Genomic DNA, 22,380 nt, shown 5'->3' on the forward strand with positions numbered 1-22,380 from the left:
ATTACTTGAATAAAGTGATATATGTGAAATCCAGTTAGTTAGAACTATGTCTGATATTATACAAAACAGTCTGTTTTATTAGTCAGCTTTTTTAGCTCCTGTAACTAAAAGACCTGACCAGAACAATTTTAGGTGAGGAAAAGTTTATTTAGGGGATTGTGGCTTCAGAGGTCTCAGTCCATAGATAGCCATCTCCATTCCCTGGGGCTCAAGATAAGGCAGAACATCATGGCAACAGAGTGTGGAAGAAGGAAGCAGCTCACATGATGATCAGAAAGCACAGAGAGGGAGACTCCCCTTGAAGGGCACGCCCCCCAGGTACCAGCCTACTCCAGCCACTCAGTCTTCAGTTACTCCCAGTGAATACCATCAGGGGATTAATTCACTGATCTGGCTAAAGCTCTCATAAACCAGTCATTTCTCCTCTAAACCTTCTTATGTTGTCTCTCACATGAGCTTTTGGGGGACACCTCAAATCCAAACTATAACACAGTCCAAAGAAGTGAGATGCAGTAAGTTTTCTCTATTTTTATACGTGTGTGCTTATTAAATTCCATGAAACATATTTGTGAAATATCTGAAAGAAAAATACAATTGGCAGTAGGAATAGAACTAAGTCAGTCTTAAGTGCAATGAGATAGGCCATAATTTTATATATTTGATTTTCATATATAAAACCATCCAGAATATCTAAGATTGCTTTCATTTATTTGCCCTTTGGAGAGACATAAAGAGGTAGAGTGACACTTTGGCCCACTGTATATTTCATAGAAGATATATTTTTTAAATATCTGAGATTAGTATATCATGTAGATACTGGTATGTGTCTCTAAGCTCTATGAGCTTTGAGGGTCTTGAGTGTGTGTCTGTATTTATGTGATTTCATATTACAAAAGACCTAAAAAAGTCAATTACAGGGTATGCCTATGTCTATTTCATTTTATTTTTCACTTCTTCCTGCCAACTATGGAAGACTATGGATTAGATGGGGAAGCAGGTGCTGGACTACTGATGAGAGAGGTTGAAATGTGGCAAAGTTTTTACCCTTATATATTAGTCCTGGTGTTTTAAATTCAGGAGATATTTTCCATGGGTATAGTAGTTTCCACTAGGGTCACTATAAAATAAAGTAACCTTTAAAAGGTGTCTTTTAACCATTCTCCCTCTTTTTCATTCTCAAGCCAGTTAGTGCTCTTTCTTCCAGTTGTGTATACCCTGATGCTATTAAAATTCTGTAGCCTATTGTCATATTCATGCCATCCCTGATCTACTCCCAATATTTCTTTACTCTCTAATTGAAAAACTATGTAAAGATTGTCTTAGTTGTGAGTTAGTAGTCTTTCCAGGCCCTTTCTGTTCTCTATTTATATATAAGATATTTCTGTGCTTTTCAGTTTTTCATTTTATATTGAAATTGCCACATCTACTTGTTACTATTCATCTTTTCATTATATGTTTTGTGATGTCAGAGGATTTGGTCTATCACAGTTAATGTTAAATAGTAGTTAATATTAACACAAAGTATCTTCTCAATAAATAGAAGGTGAATGAACAAAAGGCATGTGTGGATGATGTGAGTCACTCTTTGTCTCTCTGCTTACAAACATTGTCTGCTGCTACTAGGTCTAAATCTCATCTTTTGGAAGGAATTTACCACACAAATTATTTATTAAACAAAACAGCAGCAAACACTAAAGTGGGAACATATAACTGAGGATGAGAACATTGCTCAATATGGTTACTTTCAAATATTTGCAAGTAAAAATATTTGTTGAATACCAAGGAACTTCTTTACACTTAAAATTATTTCTGCATGCCAGTTTAATACCATAGAATCTCCTTGATCTATTAAAGTGTTTGTGGTTTTAATGAACCTCTTTGTTTCTTCTGCTGGAAAGTCTGGATGACCAGCTTCCTATATGGGCACTTGTAGATTTTGATTACGTGGATCTGTTTGAGCGTGTTTTTATTTAGTTATTTTTGCTAACCAATTTATGTCATCTAAACTATATTAACTTTTTTTTTCTTTAGAACTTCCATATATGATTGTATAAATCCAAGGTTTCCAATAGATTATAAGTCAGCAAGCAAAGCGAAAAACATCAAAGTATGATGACTTCTGACATTAAGCTGTTGGTATTAAGGGTAGTGTTCTGGGTTTCCCATGTCTGAAGTTCCACAATTCACAAGAATGGGGATGATGGCAATAGGTTCAAAGGAAGCTTTTGTTTCCTCAGCCTCTTTATGTAGGATGTACTTTCTAAGATCAGGTTTTTATGAATGATAAATGTAACATGGGCATGTAACATAGGTTTAGCAGATTTTTCTTCATCCTGTAATTTTCTCTAAATGAACTGAGAATGAAGGTCTTTTTAGATTGGAACTGTGAAGTGGATGTATGGAAATAACATTTAAAAAATTATTTTAAAAGTCCCTAGCCTTGCACCTTATAGGTGAAAATGCTTATTTAATACATTTTATTTATAATAATATGCTTAAGATTTGTTTCTTAATAAACTTTTTTTGGGGGGATATACTAGTGTTCTTTGTCTTTGGCAAGTAGTAACTAGATGTTGACAAAGAGGAGCCTTTTACCCCCAATTCCTGATGAAAAACTGAGATAGGAATTTAGGACATTTAGACGATAATAGGAATAGTTAATGAAACTAGTAATTGGTGGATTGTTCATCACCTCCCAAATCACCTCTTAATTCTTTTTGAGGGTTGTAACATACTTGTAAAGTATCTGAGTGTTAATATTTCTAATTGTGTTGCATTTTTGTTTTTTCTGCTCTACATTATTGTTATTTTGGGGAAAAACATTTAACTTCACTGAAACTAACATATAAAATGGGATGTAAAGTAAGATATTAATGCTGAACTTGAGGATTTTATGAGGATTGAATAAATTGAATTATAGTTGCATATGTAAACATACACATTTGTGTATTTGTATGTAAATCAATTCAATGTGTGTTTGTGGAGAGAGTGGGTGGTGGAAAGGAGAAAGAGAGGGAGATGTGTACAAACCTGTCTATCAGTTTTACTGACACAACATGGAAAATGCTCATTTTTCTCATATCCTTTTCTTTTTAAAACCAGGAATGGATTTCCTAAGACCACTGCAAACTGTTAGCCTGGCATGAATTCAGTGTTTAGTAAATGTTTTCTTTTTTCCTTCCTTCCTTTGTTTTTTCCTTTCTTCTTTTCCAGTTTTTACTCTTGCTACTCAAGTAAATATGAATGCATATTTATTTAAATATGGTATGTTAATAATGTATTTACTAAATTCTATGCCTTTTATGTGCCTGGAAAATGTCTCAAACATATCATTGTCACTTCAGGACTGAGCCCGGATTGAGGTACACATAATCCATTGGAGGGAAAACCTGATTCTTCATATCGCTCAAGATTGTATTTTATGTAATTCATTTTTCTACTGAATTTCTGTTGATTTGTATGGACAAAATATTTGTTAATATGAATTTTTTGTTTCCTACTATTTTTATGCATCTTCTATATCATTACCATGTTTAGAAGGAATTCCCTTTACACTCAGGGTTTGAATGGGTTTGATAATATTATGATATTATATAAATTCATACATTTCATAGGTAAATATATTTGAAAACCCTGATAAAATAAGTGATTTAATGTAAAGTTTATATATTAGAATGTTGGTTTATTGATTATCTCACTGCAGAACAGTCAAGAAACCAAGCATTTTAACGTATTTTGGAAACAGGAATTTTATTCTTTTCTGAAGAGCTTATTCTTTCCTGCAATCATTGATTAAAGGGGTCTTTACCAGAGGCGTCTGACCTTAATCCCAGTCCTCATAATGAATTTCAGCTTTTTATAGTGTTCTTTTGAAGAACTGTTTTGCTGTATTTGGCTATATTGCTTTATTAATGGCATCTCTGATAGTTTAAGAACTGTTTCTATCTTTACCAGCCTTGAGTCTGGTACCACAGATAAGAGGGAGGTTATTTTATTACACTCTTCTTCTCTCAATGAGAAGATTAGGAAGGTCAGTTTATGACCTGAGCTTACTCCATTATTTGTTCCAGAGGTTGGTAAACATTACAAATGGATATCACAATTGGATTTTGAATCAATAACTTCAGACACTGAACCATATGTTTTAATGAGAAACTGGATTTTCCTTACAATGGTCACATAATGCTATTAGTTTCTTGAAGATATATTAGAATTAGAAAAGGTAAATATAAACACACAAAGTACTATGATGTCTCCAAATATATTATACTTCATTCCTCTATAAATCTTACTAAGGTCAACCAAAATTCTTTTTGCCGTGCTTTGTTACTCTGGGTCACTCCACAATAAATTTGAAATCATACATGATATTTGTTCTGAATTTATTACTTACTTGAAGACCTCCGTTGCTCTTAGGAAAAAGTCCTATTGATTCTTATGAGGTATTCAGTTCCGTAGTTGCTGTATAACACATGGCTTATTTCAAAGACAAGTAAGATTCCTCTGAGGTATAAGTAAAGTGATTTAGAGTAGGTAAATTTAAGCTCTATGGGCTTGTCTCTTCTGTAAGAATAAAAAGGAATTGTGTTTATTTCATAATGTATATTCTCAGTTGAAAATAACTTGATGCTTACTCCTCAATACATGGGCACTTCTGCATACATGATTAGTGAAAGAATTTGGCTAGATATTAGAAATAATTTATATTTTGTTGGAATATTCTTGTTTAAAATTCTCTTTAATAATTCTTCTCAGGGCTGAATATATTATTTATACTTATTAGCATTAATTCTGGTTTTTGCCCTATTCTTGTGCAAAAATGATATTTTTTTAATGTTTCCCTTACTTCAGAAGAATAAGATAAAGTTAGGACATAGTTACCCTTAAAATACTCTTTCATTTTCAAATAAACATGCAAAAACAGCTACTATTTTGTTGACATTGGAGTCAATTTTTTTCTTTATTCCAGAATTCTATGATACTGTTTGTAGCATTTGATTCTGGGTTTGACTGTTTCCGGCCAGCAAAATGCTGTAGTTCTCTCAAGCAATGACCTAGTGAACAATGTATCAGGACACAGTGATATTATAGAAATGGGGCTTAGAAGCAGGGATGAGAGAAAAGATCATTATAGCCTTTTTTTCTAACTATCCCAACACAATCATTTGAATTCCTAGGAACAGCAAACATGTGTGGAAGCCATATTGTTCACAGAAACTTTTACTTATTTGCAGTACTTTAACTTGGAAAATTAAAAAAAAGATATTGGATCAAGGAATTGTGTCTCAGAATTTAATTTGTATACTTTATTCAGTGACCTCCTGAAAGTCAACATTGGGATGAAGACCAAGTTTCTGTAATTATGACATATACAGTTAGATTTTTTCCTGATATTTATGATAGCTTTTAGAGACATTTTATAAAAATTGTCCCATTCTTTGGCAAATACCTATTTTTCAACTTTATTGTTTTAATTGTTTGCATTGTAAGGGTCTGACATATTAATTCTAAATGGCTTTATCTAACAGGCTACTGTATGAAACTTGAAGGTTTTCCTTTACAGTTATTGGAAGATTTTTTTAACCATTAATATTGATATTGTAAGATGATTCTCCTTGTGAAATATATAAATGCTTTGTCATTGCTAGATTAACTTCTTGAATATAACTTTCATTTTCTTGGTTCACCAAACTCTATGAGTTTAAAATAGGGAAAATATAACAGTTATCCATGCTTATGTGCCTAGAAATAATTTATGAGATGTAGATAGGCTTCTTGATTTAATCAGTCTAAGGAGAGTATTAGCCTAGTTTTAATAGATATAGTGAATAAAATCAATACTAAATTTAAACCATGTTCCTATATCAACATATTACATTTTTGACCAAGAAAAATATCCTAAATTTCTGAGTATTTTCATCTCATTAAATTTTGAGTTGAATTTTCCTCCATATGATTTTAACTGATTATTAGAGTCAATACATATTTTTGAAAACATTGAGAAAATAAACGAGAATATAAGTCTATAGAATATTAATCCCTAGACAACAAGGAATTTGTGTTGTTTGTGGCTTTTTCCCCCAGTAATTCATAGTCATATAATAAATATTTTCTGAAAATAAACAAAAGATAAATGAATAAGCTAAGTAGTTATCAGTTTCAGCTTATGCTTATCTATAGATATTTGTGACTAAAAACTTTTTGTTTAAATAGAATAAAAATTTAAGAACTGAAATAGGTATCAAAAGACTGATACACGTTACCAAAAATCTATTTCATTTCTTCCTTTGAAAAATAATGTCATGCTACTGGTTGACTTTGCTGACAGTTTCATATTTTTTTCACAGTTTTTTATATACAATGGCACATTGCTTAATGATGAGTTACATTCTGATAAATGTATGGTCAGTTTATTTTGTCACTGTGTGAACATAATAAAGTGTACTTATTCAAACCTAGATGGTATAGTGAATCAGTCAAGTGGCTTCTTGATGTAATCAACAGGCATAATCAACATGAGACATATGCAGGTACTGCCAGCATAACATGGCATAGTGTTTTATAGTGCACTTTTAAAAAAATAAGCTGAAGGAGCACACTCTACAATAATGATGAAAGTATAGTATAATATGTAAACCAGCAACTTAGTCACTAATTATCAATATTATATACTATACATAATTGTATATGCTTTACTTTAATACACCTGAAAGTGTATTAAATTTGTTTATATCACCATTATCAAATAAATGATGCTTTGTGATATTGATGTTAGGAGAGCCAAGTGATCAGTAGGCAATAGGAAATTTTCAGCTTCTTTACAATCTTTTGAGGCCACTTTCATATAAACCTACTATTGATGATTAGAACTTTGTTATGCAGCACATGACTATGTTTGCATTGAACTGGGCATACTTATTTCAGAAAATTTTGATTTTTGTAGTATGAATTAGAAAATATGTAATTCTTTTAAAATCATTTTTTGCTTTCCTCCATTCAAGGTAAACCAATGGATTGGCATTCATAGGGTATAAACTTTAGAGTGTAGATTGCAATAGGTAAACTTCTCTGTTGCAACAGGTTCATTTGCCTGGTGAAACACAACTATAAGTTATATGCTTTGAAAAATTTGACAAGTGCTAATTAATTTTATGTGAAGTTGAAGGACATAACTTTGGGAGTATGAAATATTATTGTCAACATTGAAGCAAATACCTTTTTTCTTACTGTATTTTAGATTAAAATTAAGTCAATAAATAGGATCATGATTTGCTTTGAGCATCTGTATTTATTTGGTTGTAACAAAAATACTTAATTTCAGTACTTACTACTAGATGTCTCTTCTTAAGGCTTTTCATAAGTTTCAAAGGAAATATGTAACTCAAAATGCATTCTCAGTTCTATGATATATTTGTGATGGATCTTCATGCAGATAGACTTAAAAGTAATATACAAGTTACCAGGTCAGATTCTTGCTGACCTATACAATACTTGCATCCTAATAGGTCCTATTTCAGCTTCTATATCTTTGACAAATAGCTGAGCTCCAAAAAGCTCTGTCCACAGTATTGAAACCTCTCGTGATGTATGAGCATGTCTTGCTGATAAATTCTAATGTCAGCCTCTGTGTGATAGTGATTCATCAGATTGTAAAATTTGTGTTTGGGGAACACATTGAATTAGTAAGTTCCATATTTTAGTTGTGTTAAAATTAACACAGTTTGTTCTTTTGTTTTAAAGAGTTTATAACAATTACCTTTCACGCTGTCAAAAGTAGTTTAGAATTTAATTTGAAATTATCAATGCTATCACAAAAGAAATGTCTAATATTAATAAATAAATTGATATTATTGCAGTGCTGAAAATGTTTACATAGCAATGACATGTTGATAATAAGCATCAAGCTACTGTGAGAAGTTAGACACTTGATTATGAACAAACACAACAGCAATAGACATGGAAGCTATGTGGCTATGTTACGATAAGCAATTTGCCTATAAAAACTATGGCTTATTATTTTAAATTTTGAAACAATATTTTAGGCTGTTTTCCTTGTACAAAAATATGTTTAATTTGCAAGACTCTGAGTTTTTGTTTGTAAAAATGACTAAAAATCCCAATGATCTTAGTTGGGTTTTTTTTTGAAGTAAAATTCTTACATTACTTATAAAAGATATTTAAATAACTAGCAATGGTCTTGACACTTCACTGATTTTCAATTTTGTAAGCTGGTTTTTAGTACTTTAAATATAAACTTAGAGGACTGCATTGTAGTTTTAATTTTACTCTAAATAATTTCACAATTTTTTTCTTACTGAAAGTTTTCTTAAATTTTTAATAAACTGCAGCTATCTGACTTATGCTATTTTTGTTAAGGTGAAATTGATAAAAGGTAGAATTTTATGAATTTGAACCTGTCAAACTTTTACTACTAATCTATTATATTTCATAGTGAAATTCTAAAATCATACTCTTAAAATTGGATATATTGTTTTCTTGCTATGTGTGCAACATAATGAATTATTTGGATTTCAGTGAAGCTTTTTAAGTGTTTAAAATCACAGAGATCTGAAAATTACATTTATATCATAAGCCCTCCTGAAATTTGGCAATATCTTCTGCAAAGCAAGCAGCCTAAAGCTGAGCTACTATCAATAAAATTGAAATAACGCTTTCAGCCACTGAGGTATTAGATTTACATTATCCAAATCTAATAATTAAATCCCCTCCAAGTGCTACGTGTTAAGAAAAATCTTTAAGTGAATATATAATTTCCTGGAGGATTTGTTCCAGTCAATAATTAAAGTATTAAATACAATATTATCATTGCCTTTTAATAGTGATAAAATGCTTTCTAAAATCCATTTTTGTGCACTATATAAATGTAGTTACATAACTCAATAAAGTGTCTTATACTTAACATTCAAAATTTCATTATAAAAAAACACTTTTGAAAAAGTGGTCATTTAAATGATATCTGATCAGCTGATATTTTCCAGAAATTATTCTTTATTTAGAAACAAAAACAAGACAAAAGCAATTGATTTTAATCCAAAATGTATTTTTCCTTATAAAAGAGGTCCACATAGTCACTGTGTCTACTCTACATAATTTGTCCTTTTTTATTACACCACGTGTCAATTCAAGTTTATCTGGTCACTGCAAAAACTCGTGGCTAATATGTGTAATACAACACAGGAGGAGGTATTGCTCAGTTCAACTACTCTTATATACTTAAAAAAAAATACAGAAATGTTTTTGTCCACTTTAATTGTCGTCCAGACATAAAAGTTACATGAAAGTTTCTAGAAAATGGAATTATTTATTTGGTTGCCACAGTACCCTTGAAGCCAGTTAATTAAAATGCTGAACTTGTACATCTTTCCATTGGTCATGAGCAGCATTGGTGAAGCTTAACCTTCTTTGTAGAAAGTTAGGTTTCTCTGCCTGTTTTTTAATTCAACTAGAGTTTTGAGCTTTTCTTTGAAGTTAGTTGAGTTGGTTGTTTTTATGACATATTTGTTGGCACACCTATGACTGTTGCTTTCACTTCTAAGTTTGTACTTTTCTCTTTACCTGCTTCCCAGAGGTTTATCAGAGGAGGATAAAGCTCACTGAATGCAAAGGTTGGTTTGTGTAAGTAATTCCTTACATGGCTATGTTTATCATCACAGTTTATTTCTTGAGAGAGGCAGCTGAAAAGACATAGTACACCAATAATCCCTAAAAGGCCCCCAAGACAGGCCATAAACATTGTGGTGTTACTCTTTTCATACTCTTTTCGACCTTGGTCCACACCTTTTGTGGTGACATTTATACATTGTTTTCTGTTTTTCTGATATATTGTGGGGATATCAATACAAATTTTGTACTCAGTGGATGGGTTCAGATGCGTAAGATTATATACCTTGACATCAGATGGTATTCGAGCACTTTGGGCAGCGTGAGAATTTTCAGTCTTGACAAAGGCAGTCCACTTAACACTGGATTTGAGAATTTTTGAACTTGCTTTCCAAGATACCAGAACTGAATTGGCCTGAATATCTCTTATTTTGATATTCAAAGATCCATTGTTATCTTGGGGAAAAGAACCATCCACTTTTATCATAATAGACTTTAAGTCAGCACCAACTAGGTTAGTTGCTATACAAGTATATAAACCCCCTTCTTTGGGGGTTATGCCACTTATATCTAGTGTGCCTTCAGAATGAACATAGAACTTATCTGTCAGAGTATTAGGTAATAGTTTTTGACCAGAAGGTGTTATCCAGTAGATTTCAGGCTGTGGCTCTGCTGTTGCTCTACAGTGAAGGGAGACATAGCTATTAGCTTCTACATCCAAATTAGAAGGAAAGCTCTCAGGAGCTATAAGAGGGAGGCAAATTTCCATCATATCCCTGAAATGCACTTGTCGAACATTCTGGCCTTGGAATTCAGGTGGGTCCACACAAAACAGTGCATCTGGCTCCATAAATCGAATGTTGGTTTTGTTCATATTAATCCAACGGATGACACAGTCACACCTGATTGGATTGCTGTGTATGCTGATTTCCTTGAGGTTTGGCAGAGACTCAATGGTACCATGGTATAGGGCACTGAGGGCATTGCTGTTCAACATGAGTGATTCCAGCTTGGGGAGTCTGAAAAATGCATTAGGGTGAATGTAAGACAATCTGGGGTTGTTAGTAGCTTCTATTTTTCTTAAATCCGGCAAGTTATCCACAGCAAGACTGTCGATGGAAATCAGCTCAGGCATATTATTTATCCCCAACTCTTTTAAGTGTAGCATATTGCTAAAATCACCTCTTCGTATTCTATTAATAGGATTTTTGTTTAAATCCAAAAATTTGAGGTTTACAACTTTTTGAAGAGCAACATGGGGCACTTTGATAAGCCTGTTGTCATAAAAAGAGATGCTTTCTAAGTTTTCAAGTCCAACCAAGGCATTATCTGGTATTTCCGTGAGGTTTATACCAGCTATAACCAGACTGCGAAGATTGATAAGAGGCTTAAAGTTCATGTCTTTGATTCTGATGATTGGATTTTCTCCAATCATCAGAATCTCTAGATTTGGAAGAGCATCGAACCACTTACTGTTGATCATCTGCAGTCTATTTGAATTGAGATGAAGTCGAAGAAGATTATGTAGGCCAATAAAAGCTCCAGGTGAAATTGTAGAAAGCAAGTTGTGATTAATATAGAGTTCTTGTAAGTTACTCAGTCCAGACAGACATTTTTCAGGCAGCTCAGTAAGTTTGTTTTCTTCTAGGTACACAGAAAGGAGCTGATGCATCTTCTTTACATTAATATTAGTGACTGAAGATAAATTGTTTTGCGATAAATCCAGGCCAGTAAGGTTTACTGGAAAGTCTATGGAATATTCAATTTTTGCAATATTGTTAGTCTGTAGGAGCAGAATCTGTGTGTCAGCAGGCAATCTGGCTGGGAAACTTAAAAGACCTAAATCATTACAATCCACTGTAGATGCCTCCATATAAATGGATCTGGGTGTAAACCAAGGCCTGATTTCACATGTACATAACTGTGGGCAATCCAATTTTTTATCTACAGCTTGTACTAGTATAGTAATAGCTAGGCCAAGTAGCACATGAATTTGGAGTGGCATGTCCTTCATCTTAACTTTCTTCTTCAGAAATTTAATGGGCCCTTAAGGATTCCACAGTCACTACTTGTAAGTTTAATAATAGCTGATTGATAAGGGGAATACTTGCATTTGTCAAATGATGAATTCCATAGAACTGTAGAGTTTTTCTTCATGGAAAGAAGTGTGAGTACCGCAATTGCTTTGTCCAAAAACGTCATACATATTGGAGAAAAGAAGGTCACTATTTCCTTAATGATATAATATTGATGAACTTTTTGAAGATGGAGTATGTATAGATGGTCACAGGAAATTGAGCAATTCATTTATTTAAGAGTATACTATTCAAATCCCATGCTTGGTCAGTACTTGCAGGAATAGCAGCATTATGCTAAATACAATAAAGAATAAAAGAAAAAAAGAAAAATAATTAGTACAAAGAAAAAACATAATATCCATTAACTAATTATTTCATATATAAATAGTTCCTTCAGTAAGTTTTGACTGGATTGTTGTTATAACTAACCCTCAGGTTTGGCCTAGACATCGGATAGGCTCAGAGATTTAATCTTTAGAAGGCTGAAGCATCATTAAATTTAATAAATGTTCTTCCAGGATTTTCCTGTTACATCAAGTCTTGTTTATACCCTAAGTTTTATTCATTATATTTTTTATTCCCTCTACCATTTTTTTTTAATATTTATTTTTTAGTTCTCGGCGGACACAACATCTTTGTTGGTATGTGGTGCTGAGGATCCAACCCGGGCTGCACGCATGCCAGGCGAGCGCGCTACTGCTTGAGCCACATCCCCAGCCCCTCTAACATTTAATAATGGGGGAAGGACGATCTTTCAATGATGTTGTCTCTTTTGTCCTTCTTAGGAAATAATATTGTTCTATTACAATCAAATGAGTTAGACTGTGGTTTCTTAGGCCCAGAGGAGATAGTATTTGGAGACATAATTATAAAATGATTGTTATATGAAACAGAAGAAGTGGTATTGAGGTGGAATTCTCATTTTCATTCATGCCCCTCTCTATAGTCTCCTTTGCATAAAGAGACACGATATAGGAAAAAGCATACGCTCATACATTGTTGGTGGGACTGCAAATTAGTACAACCACTCTGGAAAGCAGTATGGAAATTCCTAAAAAATAATAGGAATAGAAATACCATATGACCGAAGTATCCTACTCTTTGGTATATAAGATCTAAAATCGGCATGCTATAAGGATGCAGGCACATCAATGTTAATAGCTAAACATTCACAATAGCTAAGATGTAGAACCAGTCTAGGTGCCCATCAAGAGATGAATGGATAAAAAAATGTGCTATTTGTACAAATGGAGTTTTTCTCAGTCATAAAGAAAAATGAAATCATGGCATTTTCAGGTAAATTGATGGAACTGAAAAATATCATGCTAAGTGAATTAAGCCAGACCCAGAAAGTTAAGGGTCAAATGTTTTCTCTCATATGTAGGTATACCAAAATTAGGAGGGGAAATAATAGAAGAGGACTCTCATGAAAATAGAAGAGAGATCAGTGGAGTTGAGGAAGGAGATAAGAGGGAGGAGGAAGAGGTTGGGAAAAAGGAAGAACAGTGGAATGAAGCTAACCAAACTTTCTTATGTACACATCTTAATAAACCACAGTGAATTTCACTAATTGAAAAAATATATAAATAAATAGAAGAAAGATCAGTAGACCAGATGAAAGGAAACGGAGGGAGGAAGATGGGGAAAGGGGAAGTACTGGGTACTGAATTGAAGCAAATAGTATTCTATGATTGTATACTTGCACATAATATCATGGTTTATTTTGACATATCTCTAATAAACTAATAAAAAGTGACTCAAACTTGGCAATGTTTGGATGATATTAATCATGACTTATTATGGGTAGACCTGTATATAATTATTCACAACTGGAGTTCATGTTAATGTTTGGTTGCTTTATTTATCCCTTTTACATTCCATTAATCACAAACAATAAACCTTATTACTTCAGCATGACACACTTACTTTTTTTAAATGGATATCAGTGTCTTTATCACCGAGAAATAAACAATTCCAGAACCACATTGCAGACTGATACAAGGGATGTTTTAAAATACCATGCTACTTTTTGGTGTACACTCAATTCCGTTGAACTGCTGCTGAGCTCACCTGTCAAGTATGCAGAAGAGCATTGATGTAACTAGTTTCTTCCTTCTGGGGCTTGTTGCCTTTTAGCAATAATAGCCATAGCCCTCTACTACTGTTCCTTTTTCAAGCTCTCCCCAATAATGATAGTTTTGACAGCATTGTTGCCTAAGTTTATGATAAGGTGGGTGCTTCAATGACAGACTTAAATATACTTGGAGATGTGGTCATTATGGAGAGAGAATCTCTCTCTCTCTCTCTCTCTCTCTCTCTCTCGTTAAAAGAAAAAGACATTGTTCCTCAAAATCATGAATCATTTATAGCTCAAAGTCACACCTAATTTGCTTCTTGCTCTTTATTTTCAGAAATGTGATTTTTTTATCTAAAAACGGAGTCAGAAGATTTAGATAACTACTACAATATCTTTGCTATTTTCTTTATTACTTCATCTGATTACTGACCTAAAATTCCTTTTTTTTTTAACTGAATGTTCATTCTAGCTATTACTTCTGTCTTAACTAGGTTCTAAGCCCGTTGAGGGTAGAATGTAACACTGTGCATTTTTTACTGAAGATTCCTGATAATCTTGTTTAGCCTATGGGTCTTCTCCATACGTATCCTCATCTTCTGCCATTTTCCTACCTTCAGCCTCCTTTTTATTGGTAGAGCAATTGATGCTTCTCCATATTCTGGCTACCTGCTATGCCTCTTCCTTTAAATTAATTGCTACTGTTTTTTCCAACCTCATTTCAATAATCTCTATTCTGGTAAGACTATCTTCCACATAACCTCTACCTCTAGTTGTACTTAGCTACCCACTCTCCACTCTGCAGTGGTCCCATGGGCCTAGTACACCTAGTATACCAATTAATTGGTTTTATTGTCTCCAGTAATGAGGAACTTATATTCTCCTTTAAATTAACCAGAAGATTGGAAATATTAAATGTGAAGCATTCTTTTGGAGGCAATGTTAACCTAAAAATGCTACCTTTTATTTAGAAATTATTCTGGTGAGCGAAAATTGAAAAAAAAAATATATATACACACACACACACACACATATATATATATATATATATATATATATATACACATACACATATGTATATTATACACATATTTCTAATTTTATATATATATTTAATTAGAAAAACTTTCCTGACTCCATTTCATTATTTATGAAGCCCTATACTACAAATAACTATGATTTGAACTTGATTAATCCTGGCAATGTAGAAAACAAGATTTCTTATGGTGGTGAACAAACTCAAATTGTATTTATCTCTGTCTATAGGAAGAAATTGTCAACATGGGAAACAGAGTAGAGAATATAGAAGTTTAACCTGTCTTCATTGTAGTATTTACTTTTCCTTATGACTGTGGAAATTATCATGATGCTTTCACTAATAGACTATTTGATATGGATTATTTGCAGGACACTAAAGCAATAATAATAATAATAATAATCACTTAATGCTTTATAGTTTTCAAAGCCCATTTGTTATTTTTATATTAACAATGGCCTTGTGAAATAGGTTAGTTAGATACTTTAATACTCATTTTTTAATGTGAAGGTATTGATTTTTATTGTGGCAGAGCAGGGGATTACAACCATGGCTTTGCATATGCAAGCCCAGCATTCTACCACTGAGCTACACTCCCAGCCTTAATGTAAGGATATTGAGATCTTACATTATTGTAATCTCATATACCTGAAATCACACAGCTGATAAAAGATATCTTCTTAGGCCCTCACCATTTTCTAGACAGCTACATTGCATAAATATATAGAAATGAGATCATTTTGACTGATAGGGTTATTATTTTACCTCTTAAGAAGAGTTGGCATTACCTTGGTCTTCAGATTTTTGAATTGAGAAAATTAATTTTATCAATCCACTAGTAATGACTAGGGTATGCACATGAGTCAAAATCACAAGGGACCAGTTTACAAAACCAAAGTGCCCATTCATTACAATGAGAATGTGACTTAGAAAACACACATTTCTGAATCTACTTGTCCAATGCTTTTGCTCCATTTTGAAAAATATACTTGGAAACATAAATTATGAATCTTCAGTTTACTTGAGGATTCAGTTTACTTTAATAATACACAATCAGAGACAGAGATGCCAGGTTAGAATTCTTAATTATCACAGTCATTAAAAATGACAGCTGGGCTGGGGTTGTGGCTCAGTGGTAGAGCGCTCGCCTAGCACATGTGAGGCATGGGGTTCCATCTTCAGCACTGCATGTAAGTAAATAAAATAAAGGTATCCACCTACAACTAAAAAAGATTAATAAGAAAATTACAGCCTGCATATCTGTTTTTCTAAGCCAAATATCTATAGGAACTAGACCTCTTGAGTTTCTTCGTCATTGGTATAATCTAAATCACAGAAACCTTTTGTTGGGAAGCTTTTCCGGAGTATCTTCTTGTTCACCACACACTTGTTGCTTAATCATTTGTGTTATATTTCTCTATTCCCTTACTAACCATGAGTTTAGTAAGTCCTGATTGGGTTAATAATGTACATTAGATAATTAAATTATTATTATAAATTGCTAGTTTATTCCTTTACTAAACATTTGATTATTAGATTATTATTCTTGCTAGATCATAAGGTTATTATTATTATTTGGGTGGTGTTCAACACACAATTGATTTGATAATATCAATACAGTTAGTTGGTTGATAAGCACTTAGCTCCATATCTCCAGAGTACAAGTCATTAGACAAAGGTTTACCAATTGATAACTTAAAAATGTCTTTATATCATTTGTACTGAGTGATAACATATGAAATAGTGATTAAAATAGGTTTAAAGTATTTTTAAGAATCTGAAAATAAACACAGTCAATACAAATGAGGATAAAAAAGATACACCCTCAGATTTTTTTAGAAAAGTATAAATGTCACAATTATACTGCAAAGTGTCCATTGGCAAAACAGAAAATGATTCACTTTACAGACACCAGTTTAAAAGCAAAGCTGTTCCTTAGAATCATGTTGTACTACTGAGAAAATGGTTTCAGCTGTTGGCCTTTTGGGGATTCCGGCTAGATAATAATCATAATAATGGTATTAATTTTAAAAGAGATTTTCGTTTCTTTTTTATACACATCTGTATAAAAATTTTAAAAATCACAAACTAATTATGTCTTAAAATAAATTGACCATTTTAATCATTTTTCATAATTTAAATTCCCTGATTCTATTTTTCTCTTCCCTTTCTCTCATCTTCCTTCTCTTCCTTGTAATGTTTTTCCTTTTCTTGAACACATTGAATCTAAGGTGGAAAATGCTTTCAAGCTCAAAAAAGTTGTATTAGAGAATTATTTGATATACTTACATAATTACCCTACTCCTATCAATTATCAAGGAAATTTTTCTATTGAAGTAAGAGTGAAGAAATTACACTTTAAAATAAAATAATGTTTCAATTTGAGTTTTAAAAGTTTTAGGACTCTTGCTAAGGAAGATGCTAAGGCACCTAGCACAGGGACTAGATATTATATTATTGTGAATGGATGTGTAAATGAATAAAAAGTGTATAATATATAGTTGAAATAGTTTGGGGATTTCCTCCCTTAAATATGGTAATTATCAATATGCAAATAAATGTTGCCAAAAGTAGATGCATTGTTATTAAATGACTTTATTTTGTAAGAATGAATTCATATGGTCCTACTTTTAGGTGTTATGACTCAGAACTAACAAAAAATTAACTACTATTCTTTTCACTTGTTTTTTTCACATAAAGCTATATTAGAAGGTCATTTCTGTATCTTCTAAGATAACAGCATCTTTCATATATTAAAGTAAAATGTATTATAGTCAAATATTTTAAAAGTTTGAAAGACACTGTTATTGAAATGTTACCAGGAATGGAAACTCACATCTTGATAAATTTTATTATATAAATTTGCCTTCAAGTACTAAATGATATAATTTCAAAGTTTTTTTTATTAGAGCATACCATATATCCCCCCTTTCATTTATTCATCCATTCAATTGTTCAATAAATATTTGTGGAAGACCTACAACCTTAGTCACTGTGTTTTCATTTCTGATTTTTCCACTTTGTAAGATTTTTAAGAAAAATTTTAGATTTTTTTATCGATAGAACGTAGTTTTGCAGTTCAATTAAGCATTTTTTGTTGATTATGACCATATATATATTTTAATTTTAACATTAAAGCACTTTAAACTGGAATTTTCCTAATATCTTTGTCATTTTGTCCTTTTGCCGTTTTTCTCACAGTACATTTAATATCTCATATTGGCTCCCCTGCATAGAATTTGCCTGAAGAGTAGCCACAGGCCTAAAACATTTAATATGGGACACTGACAGCATGTAGCCTCCCAATTTAGTCCATTAAAAGAAAGCAGTTTTAAGAATTTTTATATCTTTTATTTTTAATATCTGCAGACAGTCATCATAACTTAAGATTTCTTTTTAAAGTAATTTTTATATTTGAGAATCTAAAAATACAAATTGTTTCTTGAGATAATTATATAGGTAGCCTTTTATGGAAAAAGCTACCTTTCCCACAGAAATGAGATCTTCATTCTTTAAGCTTTTTCATCTGTGTTTTATCCTTCATGTAATAGTGATTGAATACCTACCTTTTGGCAGCTGCTCTTGTAGCCATAAATAGGGTGAAATAACTGCTCATCAAGCTCTCAGGTGTCTAAAGAGTAAATAGCAAAGAAGAATACTGCACAATAGATTTGATTTACATTAAAGGTATATGTGGTGTTCTGTGGATACACAAGAAAGGTAATGCTTTGATCTGTGTGTCCAACAGGAGCAGCCTGAATATTTAATGGTCTTTTGTGATGCTTTTAAAAATTCAGCTGGAGTATAGTGGGGAAACATGTGGGTAAGAACATTCAAAATCCACCATCATTCAGAGGAATTTTTACAATGGTAAGGATTAAGAACAAAATGTGCCTTCTTCCTTGTACCTCATTATTATAATATAAAGAATCCTGAGAAAGAGCAACATTTTGATACTTGACTCGTGTTTAAAAAAATTGGTGAAGGTTGAAAGTTGCCATGGCTACATAAAAACTCAGTTTTTCCTTTTCTTCTATAGTGAACTGCTAGCTAAGTTCGTTTGTATAAAGAACTTAAATTCTGTTCTCCCATTATCTGGTTTTATATTCCTTTGTTGTAAAATTTGGTCTCTCTTCAATTCTAATTGAAGGTTTCATATCCCAAAGGTGTTGTTGAATTATACTAAATATATCCCTATAAAAGACTGTTCTTGTTTGCTTGAGAAATATTTATTTTTGTGTTTCTCAAACCTAATTATTTGACTATGTATGTTAGCTTTCAAGTGAATGTTTAGAGTGGCTTGATAAAACTTCTCCTGACCTGTTAATAAGAAATTGGCATAGGTTACAAACATTTACTTTGTGTTAAGAAAGACTGGCCAGACTTATGAGGTGTTTTTGTAATTGTGAACAGGATACCACTCTTCCCTGTGCCTTAAATTAATTATCTTTAAAATTTAGGAACAAGGTTATAAAATAAATCTGACAATAAAATCTGAGTCCCAGGAGTTTCATGTTGGTGTAGTGATTTCTATATATTTATAAATTATCAGTTTGTTATAATACTGTCATTTCTCATTATGAAAAGACTTTTGATTTATATAAGATCTTTAAGATTCTTTCATATTTTAAATTTATATGATGTATGATATTATTCTGTGAATGTAAAAGATTTTTTAAAAGGAGCCTAAAAATCAGCTGGGGTTAAGCCCACAAACCTAATTTTAACCTTTTATTCTATAGTTGATAAAAAATTTATACTCAATACTCTAGACCTATACCATTAACAAATTAACGTCAGTGAATTTTAGTTGTTATTTGGCATTTAAAGGTTATAAAATTAATTATGTGCCATTATTCCGTTTAATTTTAAGTTTATGTCTACTCTCTCATTTCATTTACTACTATGTAAACTAGCCACTTGAGAGAAATTTTTTGCATTAGAAACCTTGATCTAAATATGGAAATGGATTCAAATTCTTTCATTTTGTCTCCAAAACTCTGCCTTAACACTGTGCTCTACTCCCTCTCAACTTGGTATTGGAGTAGCACCATTCATCTTCTGGTCTTTTCAGAATGGTGTTTCCTGAAACTGGACAGATGCACTGCATTTGTTGTTGCTTTCGTCATTGTTGAGTGCTTCTCTCTTGCTAAAGTTTTACTGCAATGGAATTTAAAAGGTGGTTGGGTGTTGTGGGAAGCAGTAGAATAATAAAATCTGTTTTCTAGGTCTAGTTTTGCTACACTAGTTATTCAGATCACATTGTTATCTGAGTCTTAATTGTTAAAAAAAAAAACAGTAAATTTTCACTGTTTTTCCAGTTTGGTTGGGTGCTCTATGAAATTCAAGAAATTTCTTATGAAGCTGCCATTAGAAACATGTCTGCTTTTAGAGCAGGCTTTAGAGAATGGGGAATAAAATCTGAGTCTCAGGAGAGTTTCATGTTGGTGTAGTGATTATTCATAAATGATCAGCTTGTCATGATACTGTCATTTCTCATTACAAAAAGACTTTTGATTTATATTTGTTTTTAATTATAGTTTTTGCTCAACTGAGCACTTCATTAATAGCATTATATATGAAGTTGATTTTTGTATATGATTAGCAAAACAAATTATATTACTAAGCCATAACTTCTGTCTTTATGTTTGTATCTCTTTTGTGAGCATCATTCCTTACATTGGGGAATTCTAATTTAGTGTATGGCATAATAGTAGTTCATTTAATATTGTTTGAGAGCAAATGGATTTTAATTGCTGGATTTGCTTTTTGTGGGGGAGGGGTCTTCCTTTTCTCATTATCTTGTTATTCAACATTTGTATAGTCCCAAGTATAGCCCTCTCTAGGGAAATATGTTCACTTATGCATTATCCTTAAAATTGGTTCATCTTAGATTGATGTATAATCATCATTATTTCCAAATTAGGGAATACAGTGATAGAAAACTTGGTTTGGGTTCTAACTGAAGCATAGATATTTGTGTACTTGAATAAATACTGACAGGGTGTACAAGGACATTCATGTTAATTTTGGGTTTTCATCATATTTATTCATGTTTTACCTGTTTGTTAAACTGTAGCCTTAATACAGAGTGTTAGGATTAGAAGTAGTCTATAAAAGAATTTTTCAGACCTATACAAATTCATGCAAAATTTGTAATTTTTTACTTGTAGTCAGGAACAATGTATATACATTTGTAAGAAAAATAATAGTTTCCTGATACAAATTGTATATATGTGTGCATGCACATGTATATACTGAGATACTTTGGTTCTGCTCAGAAAATCCTGAATGCTATTTACTAAATTTAATAAGAACTGAAGTTTCTCATGTTTTCCAATTTTTATTCTTATCCACAGATGTTGTGGGTGACCAATTTAGTTATGTATCAATTTACATTTTAAAATTTTCATAAGTTAAGAAAAAGTGTCCACAAATATATTTTCCTTATTTCTTTGACATTTTTGGTCTCTAAAACCTCATTCTTATCATTCAGTTCCAGTTTATTTGAGAAACCAATGCAGTGAGATTATTTATAAAGGGAGCTCTTATTTTATCTCAAAGGAATTGCTAGCCAGATTTAAAGAACATTTCTCTGGGACTTTTCCTAGATTGTGTGACAAGACTCATGTCATGCCTTGCAGTATGATGTCTAGAAAGGTGTATCTTGTGTAGACCTATTTTCAGGTATCCTATATTTTAGATGAAAGCATTTGGGTGTGATTATCAAGGGATATTTAAATAATTTTCTTCCTCATTGGAAGATAGCCAAATAGCCCAAGTCTTTGAAGTTTCTATCCTTTGAGTCACCTGAATATTGGCTATTGCCCTCATATCATTTCAAAAACCAAAACAAAAAAAAAATGCAAACAAGTAGTTATTCTAGCTTGTGTTGATTCTATGGACACTGAAAGAAACTTGCCTTCTGATTTATGATCTTGTAAGAAATGTTTTCCCTAGGATCTTGTACATAATCATCATATACACCAAAGCAAAATAAAACAAAAACAAACAAACAAACTCTGTTTTGATTGCCACAAGTAAATACTTTTATATTAGTTTCAGAAGAGATGAATTTTGAAATAGAGTCAAGCCATCATAAAAGGGGTGATAGCACAAAACTTTTCCTCATATCTGAACTCTAATATTATCTTGGTTTGACACACAGGGCCATTGATACATAAAGAAGGGAAGGTATAGGCTTGGGACTAGAGTCCATTGATGCATTACAGATTGAGAATGAAGCATATTTTAGTTACAGTATGATTACAGAGATCTCTCAGTCATAGTTCAATAGAAAATTTTCTCTGACTCGAGCAGAGTAGATTTTCACTGGATAATTCAGCTTCTGTTCTACATATAGTGAAATATTTTTTTCATATTGCTATTAAACAACGCAGAATAAAAGTGTTTTTACTAAGGATGGGGACAATAAAACACATTTTGAAAGGAGGTTAAATAAAATGTGCTCCTATGGTCAAAGAATTTCTTTCAATGCAATAAATAAGAAAATAAATTATAGCACCACATTTTCAGGTGTCCCAAGGGTGAGACTCTGACTGCCAGGAGTT

General features: G+C 32.1%; 2 protein-coding genes across 3 annotated transcripts in view; one reads left to right on the forward strand and one right to left on the reverse strand.

The window, feature by feature from the left end:
* The window catches only part of IMMP2L (inner mitochondrial membrane peptidase subunit 2), an 883,542-nt gene that overhangs the window by 414,014 nt on the left and 447,148 nt on the right, over window positions 1–22,380 (forward strand). The gene's annotated exons all lie outside the window — the stretch shown is intronic.
* LRRN3 (leucine rich repeat neuronal 3) overlaps window positions 9,095–22,380 on the reverse strand; it is a 34,772-nt gene continuing 21,486 nt past the window's right edge. The window contains exon 2 of the mRNA XM_081285016.1: window positions 9,095–11,993. Coding sequence (XP_081141142.1) covers window positions 9,509–11,635 — 2,127 coding nt within the window. The 5' untranslated portion in view covers window positions 11,636–11,993 and the 3' untranslated portion in view covers window positions 9,095–9,508. The remainder of the gene's footprint in view (window positions 11,994–22,380) is intronic.

Source organism: Spermophilus citellus (genome assembly GCF_964194105.1).
Source record: "Spermophilus citellus genome assembly, chromosome: 3".
NCBI classification, from domain to species: domain Eukaryota; kingdom Metazoa; phylum Chordata; class Mammalia; order Rodentia; family Sciuridae; genus Spermophilus; species Spermophilus citellus.